Raw genomic sequence first — 13,014 nt, forward strand, 5'->3', positions numbered from 1 at the left:
TTCTGTCCTCCTTTGTGGGTGGGGTGGCCAGATGGCAGTCCCTGCAGTCTGAGTAAACCTCTGCTGCAGCAAGCTGTGATTGGTTTATGATGTGGAGGTGCCAGAGGAGGACTTGGGTGGACAAAGTTAAAATTCACACAACACCAGGCTATAGACCAACAGGTTTATTTGGAAGTTTGCACTTTCAGAGCACTCCTCCTTCGTCAAGTAGTTAGTAGGGCAGGATCATAAGACACAGAATTTATAGCAAAGGATCACAGAGTCATGCAACTGATACGATCTGTTGAACAAACCTAGATTGCTGTTCGAACTTTCATTTTTTAGAATAGGTTGCGATGTTTTGATTGATTAATATGTAAATCCCAGAACTTCTTTCAAGTCACATTCCTGAGATAACTTAAGGTTTTATATTTAAAAAGGTGATTGACTGCCTGCAGATTGTATGCGTTTTGAGCAAAATAGAGTATATCTGCAGGCTGATCTTACAAGCAGTCAATCCACGTGACATTTTATAAGTTCCTACTTTGGAAATAGAAGCAGAATGACTCAAGACTCTAATCTCACACTTTTAATGTATTGTCTGAGCTGAGATGTCACCTTTATTTAATAAGGTCTTCAGTTATTTCGGGAATGTGACTTGAAAGAAGGTCGAGGATTTACATATTAATGAATCAAAACCTGCAACCCATTCTGAAAGCTGAAAGACTTAACAGCAATCTAGGTTTGTTCAATATATCATATCAGTTGCATGTGTGACATTGTGATCTTGTGCTATAAATTCTATCTTATGATCCTGCCATGCTAGCAACCTGACAAAGGAGCAGCACTCCAAAAGCTAGTACTTCCAAATAAACCTGTTGGACTATAAGCTGGTGTTGTGTGACTTTTAACTCTGATTTATTTAGTTCCATCATTAATGACATGATGAAGCTGGAAGGCCAGAGACAGTCCTGCACACTCCTGTAGCCAGGTATTGCAATATCACCTCAAATCCTCCACCTCACTGCATAAAACTGAACCACTGTACTGGTGGGGACAGGTCTGTTATTGTCTAACACTAGGGTACAGTACTGGTGGGGACAGGTCTGTCATTGTCTAACACTAGGTTACAGTACTGGTGGGGACAGGTCTGACATTGTATAACACTAGGTTACAGTACTGGTGGGGACAGGTCTGACATTGTATAACACTAGGGTACAGTACTGGTGGGGACAGGTCTGTCATTATATAACACTAGGGTACAGTACTGGTGGAGGTAAAAACAATGACTGCAGATGCTGGAAACCAGATTCTGGATTAGTGGTGCTGGAAGACCACAGCAGTTCAGGCAGCATCCAAGGAGCAGCGAAATCAACGTTTCGGGTTTATTCCTGATGAAGGGCTTTTGCCCGAAACATCGATTTCGCTGCTCCTTGGATGCTGCCTGAACTGCTGTGCTCTTCCAGCACCACTAATCCAGAATACAGTACTGGTGGAGACGGATCTGTCATTGTATAACACTAGGGTACAGTACTGATGGGGACAGGTCTGTCACTGTATAACATTGGGGTACAGTACTGGTGGGGTCAGGCCTGTCTCTGTATAACACTGGGGTACAGTACTGGTGGGGACAGGTCTGTCATTGTCTAACACTGGGGTACAGTACTGGTGGGGACAGGCCTGTCTCTGTATAACATTGGGGTACAGTACTGGTGGGGTCAGGTCTGTCTCTATAACATTGGGGTACAGTACTGGTGGGGTCAGGTCTGTCTCTATAACATTGGGGTACAGCACTGGTGGGGTCAGGCCTATCTCTGTATAACATTGGGGTACAGCACTGGTGGGGTCAGGTCTGTCTCTATAACATTGGGGTACAGTACTGGTGGGGTCAGGCCTATCTCTGTATAACATTGGGGTACAGTACTGGTGGGGTCAGGCCTGTCTCTGTTTAACACTGGGACACAGTACTGGTGGGGACAGGTCTGTCTCTGTATAACACTGGGACACAGTACTGGTGGGGACAGGTCTGTCACTGTATAATATTGGGGTTCAGTACTGGTGGGTCAGGCCTGTCTCTATAACATTGGGATACAGTACTGGTGGGAACAGGTCTGTCACTGTACAATATTGGGGTTCAGTACTGGTGGAGTCAGGTCTGTCTCTGTATAACATTGGGGTACAGCACTGGTGGGGTCAGGCCTGTCTCTATAACATTGGGGTACAGTACTGGTGGGGAACAGGTCTGTCACTGTATAACACTGGGGTACAGTACTGGTGGGGACACGTCTGTCACTGTATAACACTGGGGTACAGCACTGGTGGGGTCAGGCCTGTCTCTCTATAACATTGGGGTACAGTACTGGTGGGGGACAGGTCTGTCACTGTATAACACTGGGGTGCAGTACTGGTGGGGACAGGGCTGTCTCTGTATAACACTGGGGTACCGTACTGGTGGGGACAGGGCTGTCTCTGTATAACACTGGGGTACAGTACTGGTGGGGACAGGGCTGTCTCTGTATAACACTGGGGTACAGTACTGGTGGGGCAGGTCTGTCTCTGTATAACACTGGGGTACAGTACTGGTGGGGACAGGTCTGTCTCTGTATAACACTGGGGTACAGTACTGGTGGGGCAGGTCTGTCTCTGTATAACACCGGGGTTCAGTACTGGTGGAGTCAGGTCTGTCTCTGTATGACATTGGGGTACAGTACTTGTCTGGCATGTAGTTTTCCCACATTGCTGCTAGACCATCGTGATCACTCGGAGAGACTCGTTTATTCTGCTGTTCCTGCTGTTTTTGAGGAGTTTGACAATGGCCTCGAGAAGAGGTTGGTCCGACAGTAAAATGAAGGGCAACTGCATGAGAAAAGCAATGGAAACACTGAAAGATTAGCTATCCAAGGTGGCTGGCAAGTTTGAAATTTAATGTTTTTGTTTGACCCTTCATCAAAAGTGAAAGGGGTTCATCTCCTCCCCACCCAAATCTCCAGCTTGTTGGTGAATGAGATTTTGGGAGATCATAGCTCAGCTTAGTGTGCACGCGGCTTATTGCATTGTGATGAGGTGGATGGGATCTTGTATAAGTGAAAGGCACCATCACAACATGGCCAAATGCAGGTAAATGGGACTCGATTAACTTAGTCGGCATTATGAGTTGGACTGAAGGGTCTGTTTCTGTGCTGTACATCTCTATCAATCTATGTTCATTCCAACAAAACTATAAATGGATAAATCTGGTGGTTTTCATACTACAGTAGTGGGTAACTCTTGTTCATTGCTGGTGGTTGGTTTTTGCTGGCTTTTGACTCGGCTGCTGATGTTTGAGCTAAGGGAAAAGCATCACTCCATTCAGGTTCTCTCAAGGCTGCTACTGTCAACGATGCTGACTGGGCCATGTGATGCTCACTGGCATCGTGTTCCAGCCCCGTTCTTTCTAACTTTGGGAGATGTAGTATTTGAATTTTCTTGCTGCACCCTCAAGCGCATTGTGATTTCTACATCCTAAATTAATGATTGATTGTGGCAAAGAGATTAAGTGGGGGGTCGGGGGAAGGGAAGATGCTCACCTGACTGGGCTTAGCCTTTTCAACATTGCAGTACCGCGGACCAGGAACAGGGGGAGCTCAGCCTTCTCTCAGAGTCGCTGAGAAAGACATTCTGTCCAAATTAAATTATATTTTCAGTGGAAAGAGCAGGAAGGAAGCCGTGGAGTGCGGAGAAAAAAAAAATAGGAAGTCCAAGAAGATAGCTTTTCACCGAAGTAGAATGGAATTGTGGAAGGGTTACATAAGTTACTAACCAGCAACACACAACGGGCCAAGCTTCTGCAGAGAAAGATTTAAAGTATGAAGGGAACACTCAAGTGCAATTTTTGCCCTACTCCTGGGGCAGAAGCTGTGGGTTCAAGTTCCATTCTACACTAGATGGCCATGCCATATATGGACACAAGGGTTAATTGTCAACTTGTAACTCCTCGCAGCGCCCTTAATGGTGGGTGGTAGGGGAAGGGAATCTCCAGGTTAGCCACTTTGCAGAAGCCAATGACCACAGGCCAACCTAACTGATGTCCATTATCACCACGGACCTCTTGAGGGCTTTGAATGAGGGAAGAAGAGTGTGGTGCTGAAAAAGCACAGCCGGTCAGGCAGCATCCGAGGAGCAGGAGAGTCAATGTTTCAAGCATAAGCTTTTCATCAGGAATGAGTGGGTGGCCCAAGGGGGCTGAGAGATAAATGTGAAGGGGGTGGGCCTGGGGGGGGAGGGTAGCTGAGGATGCAATAGAGGGATGTTCATTGAGGCCGGTTTTGTTGGGCTGAATGAGATTTCACTCAAACAAAAATCCATTTGCCTTCGTATCCAGCTTAGAACATAGAACATTACAGCACAATGCAGGCCATTTGGCCCTCGGTTTTGTGCTGACCTGTGAAACCAATCTGAAGCCCGTCTAACCTACACTATTCCATTCTCGTCCATATGTGTATCCAATGACCATTTAAACACCCTTAAAATTGGCGAGTCTATTACTGTTGCAGGCAGTATATTCCAAGACCCTACTACTCTGAGTAAAGAAACTATCTCTGAAATCTATCCTATATCTATCACCCCTCAATTTAAAGCTACGTCCCCTCGTCCTAGCCATCACCATCTGGGGAAAAGGCTCTCACTGTCCACTCTGTTAACCCTCTGATTATCTTATACATCTCAAATAAGTCACCTCTCAACCTTCTTCTCTCTAATAAAAACAGCCTGAAGTCCCTTAGCCTTTCCTTGTAAGACCTTCCCTCCACACTAGGCAGCATCCTGGTAAATCTCCTCTGAATCACTTCCAGTGTTTCCACATCCTTCCTATAATGTGATGACCAGAACTGTATACAATACTCCAAGTGTGGCCGCATTTGAGTTTTGTACAGCTGCACCATGACCTCATAGTTCCGAAACACAATCCCACTACTAATGAAGACTAACACACTGTATGTCTTCTTAACAACCCTATCGACCTGGGTGGCAACTTTCAGCTATATATGTACATGAACACTGAGATCTTGCTGCTCATCTACACTACCTAGAATCTTACCATTAGCCCAATACTCTGCATTCCTGTTCCTCCTTCCAAAGTGAATCACCTCACACGTTTCCACATTAAACTCCATTTGCCACCTCTCAGCCCAGCTCTGCAGCTTATCTATGCCCCTCTGTAACCTACAGCATCCTTCTATACTATCCACAACTAATACCAACCTTAGTGTCATTCGCAAATTTCCCAACCCATCCGTCCACGTTCCTATCCAGGTCATTTATAAAAATGACAAACAGCAGTAGACCCAAAACAGATCCTTGTGGTGCCCCACTAGTAACTGAATTCCAGGATGAACATTTCCCATCAACCACCACCCTCTGTCTTCTTTGAGCTAGCCAATTTCTGATCCAAACCGCTAAATCACCCTCAATCCCATGCCTCTGTATTTTGTGCAACAGCCTACCATGGGGAACCTTATCAAATGCCTTACTGAAATCCATTTACACCACATCAACCGCTTTACCCTCGTCCATCTGTGTGGTCACCTTCTGAAAGAAATCAATGAGGTTCATGAGGTATGACCCACCCTTCACAAAACTGTGTTGACTATCCGTAATCAACTTATTTCTCTCTAGATAATTATAATTCCTGCCTCTTATAACCTTTTCCAACACTTTACCCACAACCGAAGTAAGGCTCACTGGTCTATAATTACCAGGGCTGTCTCTACACCCCTTCTTGAGCAAGGGGACAGCATTTGCTATCCTTCAGTCTTGTGACACTATTCCTGTAGACAATGACAACATAAAGATCAAAGCCAAAAGCTTGCCATCTCCTCCCTGGCTTCCCAGAGAATCGTCAGATAAATCCCATCTGGCCGAGGGGACTTACCTATTTTTACGCCTTCCAGAAATGCTAACACCTCCTCCTGGTGAACCTCAATCCCATCTGGTTTAGTAGCCTGTATCTCAGTATGCTCTTCATCAACATTGTCTTTTTCTAGTGTGAGTGCTGACGAAAAATATATATTTAGTGCTTCCCCTATCTCCTCTGATTCCATGCACAACTTCCCACTACTGTCCGTGATTGGCCCTGATTTTACTCTAGTCATTCTTTTATTCCTGATATATACCTATAGAAAGCCTTAGGGTTTTCTTTGATCCTATCGGCCAATGACTTCTCATGTCCCCTCTTGGCTCGTCTTCGCTCTTTCTTTAGATCATTCCTGGCTTGCCCTAACTGAGCCTTCACATTGCATCCTAACATAAGCCTTCTTCTTTCTCTTGACAAGAGACTCAACTTCTTTAGTAAACCACGGTTCCCTTGCTCGACCCCTTCCTCCCTGCCTGACAGGTACATACTTATCAAGGACCTGCAGTAGCTATTCCTTGAACAAGTTCCACATTTCAATTGTGCCCATCCCCTGCAGTTTCCTTCCCCATCCTATGCAACCTAAATCTTGCCTAATCGCATCATAATTGCCTTTCCCCCCAGCTATGTGCCTTGCCATATGGTATATTGTAGCTGTGAAGCAATTTTTTTTTGCAATGGCATAAATGCAGCAATGTTGAGTGAGCTCCCACCCCTATCTGGCTTCCAGCTGTTCTTCTCCTGTTGCTGCCTGCTCGCTATCAGAAGGCTGTATTTTCCAGCTTCCTGCTAGAGACCCAAGCACAGAATTCAGGCTGACATTGCTGAGGGAGGTCCCGCCGAATTCAGGCTGACATTGCTGAGGGAGGTCCCGCCAAATTCAGGCTAACATTGCTGAGGGAGATCCCACAGAATTCAGGCTGACATTGCTGAGGGAGGTCCCGCCGAATTCAGGCTGACATTGCTGAGGGAGGTTCCGCCGAATTCAGGCTGACATTGCTGAGGGAGATCCCACAGAATTCAGGCTGACATTGCTGAGGGAGGTCCCGCCGAATTCAGGCTGACATTGCTGAGGGAGGTCCCGCCGAATTCAGGCTGACATTGCTGAGGGAGGTTCCGCCGAATTCAGGCTGACATTGCTGAGGGAGGTTGGTCCCACTTTTGGATGAGACATAAATTTGCCATTTTGGGGAACATGCACTGCATCATGTGGGAGAAGAGTTGCAGAGTAGTCACCATTGCCTTGTACAGTACTCATCCTTAAGCTTGCTGCAGCACCAAGAAAAATAAATCAATTGCTCATGACTTGTATTGCTGTGGGATCTTGCTGTACACAGGTTGGCTGCTGCCTTGCCTCCAACACTTGAATAATATTTCATTGGCTTTAACCCATACTGAGCTCTTGAAAGGTGTGATAGAAATATATATTGTCCTGAAATTTATACTTTTGTTCCATTTGTTCTATTGTGCGGGCATCATTGACAAGATCAACATCTGTTGCCCATCCATCGGGCAAGTTGGATTTAATCACATTTGTGTGCATCTTATTTGGTTATTTATTAATGGGATGTGGGGGAAGCTAGCATAACTGTCAGTTATTGCTAATTGCCCGAACAATAGTTAAGAATCAATGACATTGCTGTGGGTCCAGAGTCACGTGGAGGTCAGGCTAAATAAGGATGGCAGATTTCCTTCCTCTTAGTGAATCAGGTGGGTTTTTACAATGATTGTCAATGGTTTTCCTTTGGCCAGCTGTCTCTTCCAGATGTCACTGAATCCAAATTTTACCATGGACCATGTTGGGATTTGAACCCATGTTCCAAGAATATTGGCCTGAGGTCTCAATTAGTAGACTGGTCACATTACCACTATGCCATCATTGTCATATTCTCCTCCCCTTCTTCCTCACCCCTACCTGTCCCTCCTTCCCTTCTTCCCCCCCCCCCCCTTCCCCTTCCCCTTCCCTTCTCCCTCTTCCCCTTCCCTTCTCCCTGCTTCCCCTTCCCTTCCTTCCCTTCCCTTCTCCCTTCCTTTCCCTCCTCCCTTCCCTCCCCCCCTTCCCTTCCCTTCCACCCTTCCCTTCCCACCTTCCCTTCCGTTCCCTTGCTTTCTCCCTTCTACCCTTCCCTTCTTCCCCCTTCCCTTCCCTTCTCCCTCCTCCCCCTCCCCCTCCTCCCCTTTCCCTTCTCCCTCCTCCCCTTCCATTCACTTCTCCCCAATATCCCTTCTCCCCAATATCCCTTCTCCCCAATTCCCTTCCCTTCTCCCCCCTTTTCCCCCTTCCCTTCCCTTCTCCCTCCCTTTCCCTTCCCTTGTCCCTCCCTTCCCCTTCCCTTCTCCCTCCCTTCCCGTTCCCTTCTCCCTCCCTTCCCGTTCCCTTCTCCCCCCCTTCCCCTTCCCTTCTCCCCCTCGCCTTGCCTTCTCCCCTTCTCCCCCTCGCCTTGCCTTCTCCCCTTCTCCCCCACGCCTTCCCTTCTCCCCCCTCCCCCTTCCCTTCTCCCCCCTCCCCCTTCCCTTCTCCCCCCTCCCCCTTCCCTTCTCCCCCCTCCCCCTTCCCTTCCCCCTAATTCTCTTCTCTCTAATTCTCTTCTCCCCAATTCCCTTCCCTTCTCCCCCCTTCTCTCCCTTTCCCTCCCCATCCCTTCCCTCCCCTCCCCTCCCCTCCCCTCCCCTCCCCTCCCCTCCCCTCCCCTCCCCTCCCCTCCCCTCCCCTCCCCTTCCCTCCCCTTCCCTCCCCTCCCCTCCCCTTCCCTCCCCTTCCCTCCCCTCCCCTTCCCTTCCCTTCCCTTCCCTTCCCCTCCCCTCCCCTCCCCTCCCCTCCCCTCCCCTCCCCTTCCCTCCCCTTCCCTCCCCTCCCCTCCCCTTCCCTCCCCTTCCCTCCCCTTCCCTCCCCTTCCCTCCCCTTCCCTCCCCTTCTCTCCCCTTCTCTTCCCTTCCCTTCTCTCCCCTTCCCTTCTCTCCCCTTTCCCTTCTCTTCCCTTCTCCCCCTTCCCTCCCCTTCCCTCCCCTTCCCTCCCCTTCCCTTCCCTTCCCTCCCCTTCACCCCCCTTCCCTCCCCTTCCCTTCCCTTCTCTCCCCTTCCCTTCTCTTCCCTTCTCCCCCTTCCCTTCCCTTGTCTTCCCTTCTCTCCCCTTCCCTTCTCTCCCCTTCCCTTCTCTCCCCTTCCCTTCTCTCCCCTTCCCTTCTCTCCCCTTCCCTTCTCTCCCCTTCCCTTCTCTTCCCTTCTCTCCCCTTCCCTTCTCTCCCCTTCCCTTCTCTTCCCTTCTCTTCCTTTCTCCCCCTTCCCTTCTCTTCCCTTCTCTCCCCTTCCCTTCTCCCCCTTCCCTTCTCCCCCCTTCCTCTTCCCTTCTCCCCCTTCCCTTCTCCCCCCTTCCCCTTCCCTTCTCCCCTCTTCCCCTTCCCTTCTCCCCCTTCCCCTTCCCTTCTTCCCCCTCCCCCTTCCCTCCTCCCCTTCCCCCCCAATTCCCTTCACCCCACCAATTCCCTTCCCTTCTCCCCCCTTCCTCTTCCCTTCTCCCCCTTCCCTTCCCCTTCCCTTCTCCCCCCTTCCCCTTCCCTTCTCCCCTCTTCCCCTTCCCTTCTCCCCCTTCCCCTTCCCTTCTTCCCCCTCCCCCTTCCCTCCTCCCCTTCCCCCCCAATTCCCTTCCTCCCAATTCCCTTCACCCCACCAATTCCCTTCCCTTCTCCCCCCTTCCCCTTCCCTTCTCCCCCCTTCCCCTTCCCTTCTCCCCCCTTCCCCTTCCCTCCTCCCCTTCCCTCCTCCCCTTCCCTCCTCCCCTTCCCCCCCCAATTCCCTTCCTCCCAATTCCCTTCACCCCCCCAATTCCCTTCCCTTCTCCCCACTTCCCCTGCCTTCCCCCCTTCTCTTCCCTTCTGCCCCCTTCTCTTCCCTTCTCCCTAATTCCCTTCCCCCCAATTCCCTTCCCCCCCCAAATTCCCTTCCCTTCTCCCCCCTTCCCCTGCCCTTCCCTTCTTCCCATTCCCCTTCCCTTTTCCGCCCTTGCCCTGCCCTTCTCCCTGTTCCCTTCACCCCCCCTTCCCCTGCCCTTCTTCCCCCTTGCCCTTATCTGCTCCCTCTTCCCCTCTCCCCATCACCCTCTTCCCCTTTCCCTCTTCCCCTTCTCCCCTTCCCCTCTGCCCTCTTCCCCCTCCCCCTCTCCCCTTCCCCTCTGCCCTCTTCCCCCACCCCCTCTCCTCCTTCCCTCTGGAATTACATGTCGGCTAGACCAGGTAAGGATGGCAGATTTCCTTTGCTAAATTGCATTAGTGAACCAGATGAGATTTTTTCTGAAAACAGGAATTGCTGGTAAAATGCAGTTTGTTATTAATTCCAGCAGCTGTCCTGACAGGATTTGAACTCCTGAGCATTAGGCTGGCACTCCAGATTATTAGACTAGTAACTCTGTCACCAGCCCCCCCCCCCCCCGTACCTATTCTGCCAGTGCCTGCATGATTTTCTAACATACACCTCTCTATTTTTCAGGCTCACCACACAGTACGTGTACCCACAAGCGATTGTACAGCCTGGAGTCATCCTTCCACCCCAGCTGCAGTCGGTGACCTCGCCTTTCATTGACTATACAGCATCTGCTACCTACGCACAGTATGCTGCCTACGATCAGTATCCATATGCCGCTTCACCTGCTGCTGGCTACCTTGGATTTGGCTATTCCACTCTGCAGCAGCCTGTAGTGGGCGGGAGTCCCACCACCGCAGCCACAGCAGCTTTTGTTCAGTATCCCTCTCAACCTCTGCAACCTGACCGCATGCAGTAGAGCCAAACTGAGGAAGGAGCGTTCAGTATATAAAAGGACCTCGCTCCCATTCACTTGCAGGGGGCTGTTATTCTAAGGTGAAAAGACACATAAGCGATTCGTGGGATGTTGCTGTCAGATCTCTGGGTGACGATGGAGAGCTGTTTGAAGTATTAATGGGAGCAGATAGAAGCACCGGGGGACTGGGCTTCTCCACGACTAGGAGAGAGCGAGGACTGCAGATGCTGGAGATCAGAGCTGAAAGATGTGTTGCTGGAAAAGCGCAGCAGGTCAGGCAGCATCCAAGATGCATCTTTGATGCTGCCTGACCTGCTGCGCTTCTCCACGACTAGTCACCTCTATCAGGTTACCTGCTCAGAAAGAATTGCCTCCAATCAGAAACTGAACATTAATCCCAAGCCAGAGTGGCAGACAGCTCTGTCTGTCACTCTCCATTACTGTCTGTCTCTGTGTTTCTCTCTCCATCACACTATCAGTCTTTTTTTGTCAGTCTCAACCCTCCTTTCTCGCTCTCTCTATTCCTCTCTCTGTCCCTCGGTAAGTCTTGCTATCAATACCCACTTCTGCCTCTTTCCCCCAGTTATACAATATATTCTCTCCCTATTACCACCTCTCGGAATGAAGAGTAAGAGACTGTTTATTGTAAGGTACGAACTGCAACAGAAATGCTGCAGTGACATATAAGAACACACACACAAAAACGCTATTTTTGTTGTATAAAAACCTCTATTATTTATCAATGCCTTACGGAAGAAAAAAAAGAATTTGTGACTACTTTTTAATATTTATTGCGATGAGCTGTGAGTTGCAACAGGGGAAAGAGAAAAATTAGTTGTTCAGCTACCAATGCATAAATTATTATAAGTAGATTAAAAATTAATAGGTTGCTAATTAATTTTGATATGCAAAAAGAGAACTTTGGAAGGGAAGCAAAATTTCTGTAGTCAGAACACTGATCTATTTTCTTAATTTTATAATTAATCTTAAGATCATCTCAACTTGGGTATATATTTTTTAAAAGAGAGCTTTTTGTTTAAAGAAAGCTAATTGTATATGAACCAAGGGTAATTTTTATCAACTTAATGATGCAGTATTCATCTCCGCATTCTATCTGATACCCTTTTAATGTCCAGGAATTTCCTCATTGTTTTGAAAGAAACCTGCTACTGGATGCCTGTTAGATTTGGATACCAAATATTTTATAGCCAGCTGAAATGAAGGAGACGTTTTAGGGTACAAATGCAATTTTTAAAATAACTTTTTAAAAAGAAGCAAAAACAGTTTAGACACAAAAGGCTGCAATTACATTAAACAGCATTCCTATCAAACTGTAGCAGGTACTGAGAAACTTATTTTCAATGTTGTATTAAAGGAACTTAAATATCACATGAAAGTTTGCCTCTTCTGTGGTCTGTTTCCAGCTAACACTGCGGTGCTTTATAACTAACTAGGAGGTGCCATGAAACATTGAGGTCCCAGAGACCATGAGATGATGGAGGAAGGGCTGCCTGTTAGTTGTCCATTTGACCCACAGATCAGAGATCAGAGATCAGTGTTTGAGTTTCTGTTGGTCTGCTCTGCCGATTATGGATCCCTCTACTTAACGGGGGGAGGGGGGGGGATTTAGCTTGGTGCATCCACCAAACATTTCCCTCCATTGTGAATTGTAATGACGTCATACAACCTCCACAATGTGGAAACAGGCCATTCGGTTCATCACGACTTCCTGGAGAGGAGCATCCCACCCCATCCCTGTAACCCTGCATTTCTCATGAATAATCCTAGCCTGCATATCGCTCAACACTATGGACAATTTAGCATGGCCAATCCACCTAACCTGCACATTCTTGGATGTGGGAAGAAACCAGAGCACCCGAAGGAAACCCACGTAGACACAAGGAGAACGTGCAAACTCCACACCAACAGCCTGCCATGGCTGGAATCGAACCTGAATCTCTGGCACCGTGAGGCAGCAGTGCTAACCACTGAGCCACTGTGCTGCCTCTCAGTAACAACTAAAAGGTGTGGTTTTGGTGGGGATGTTGGTAAGGGGCGGGGAGACCTATGAAGGCAGGGGACCAGAGTCCAATGAGAGCAAGTCTGACCTTGATCTCTACTTTGAGAAGCCCTTGTTTAACTTATTCCCATGATCTGACTTCAATGTAAAAGCAAATATTTGCTAGTTGCTTTTAAGGTCAGGAAAGCACAGAAGCCTCAGCTGCAATGGTAAAGGAGAACAAGCAGGCATGTTTTCCAATGTTATTTTCCCCATTTTGCAAGGAAAATTTTATTTTCACCCTGTGTATTGCCTCAGGAATATCTTTCTGGGACGGTGACTATGTGAAGGTGTTTCGAAGACACATTCCAAACCTC

General features: G+C 48.4%; 1 protein-coding gene across 1 annotated transcript in view; it reads left to right on the forward strand.

Annotated features, from left to right (window-relative positions):
* The window catches only part of LOC140463104 (RNA-binding protein 38-like), a 75,147-nt gene extending 63,107 nt beyond the window's left edge, over positions 1-12,040 (forward strand). Inside the window, exon 4 of the mRNA XM_072556832.1 lies at positions 10,350-12,040. Coding sequence (XP_072412933.1) covers positions 10,350-10,641 — 292 coding nt within the window. The 3' untranslated portion in view covers positions 10,642-12,040. The remainder of the gene's footprint in view (positions 1-10,349) is intronic.
* The last annotated feature ends 974 nt before the right edge of the window (positions 12,041-13,014 follow it).

This window comes from Chiloscyllium punctatum, chromosome 37 (genome assembly GCF_047496795.1).
Source record: "Chiloscyllium punctatum isolate Juve2018m chromosome 37, sChiPun1.3, whole genome shotgun sequence".
In the NCBI taxonomy this organism is placed as follows: Eukaryota; Metazoa; Chordata; class Chondrichthyes; order Orectolobiformes; family Hemiscylliidae; genus Chiloscyllium; species Chiloscyllium punctatum.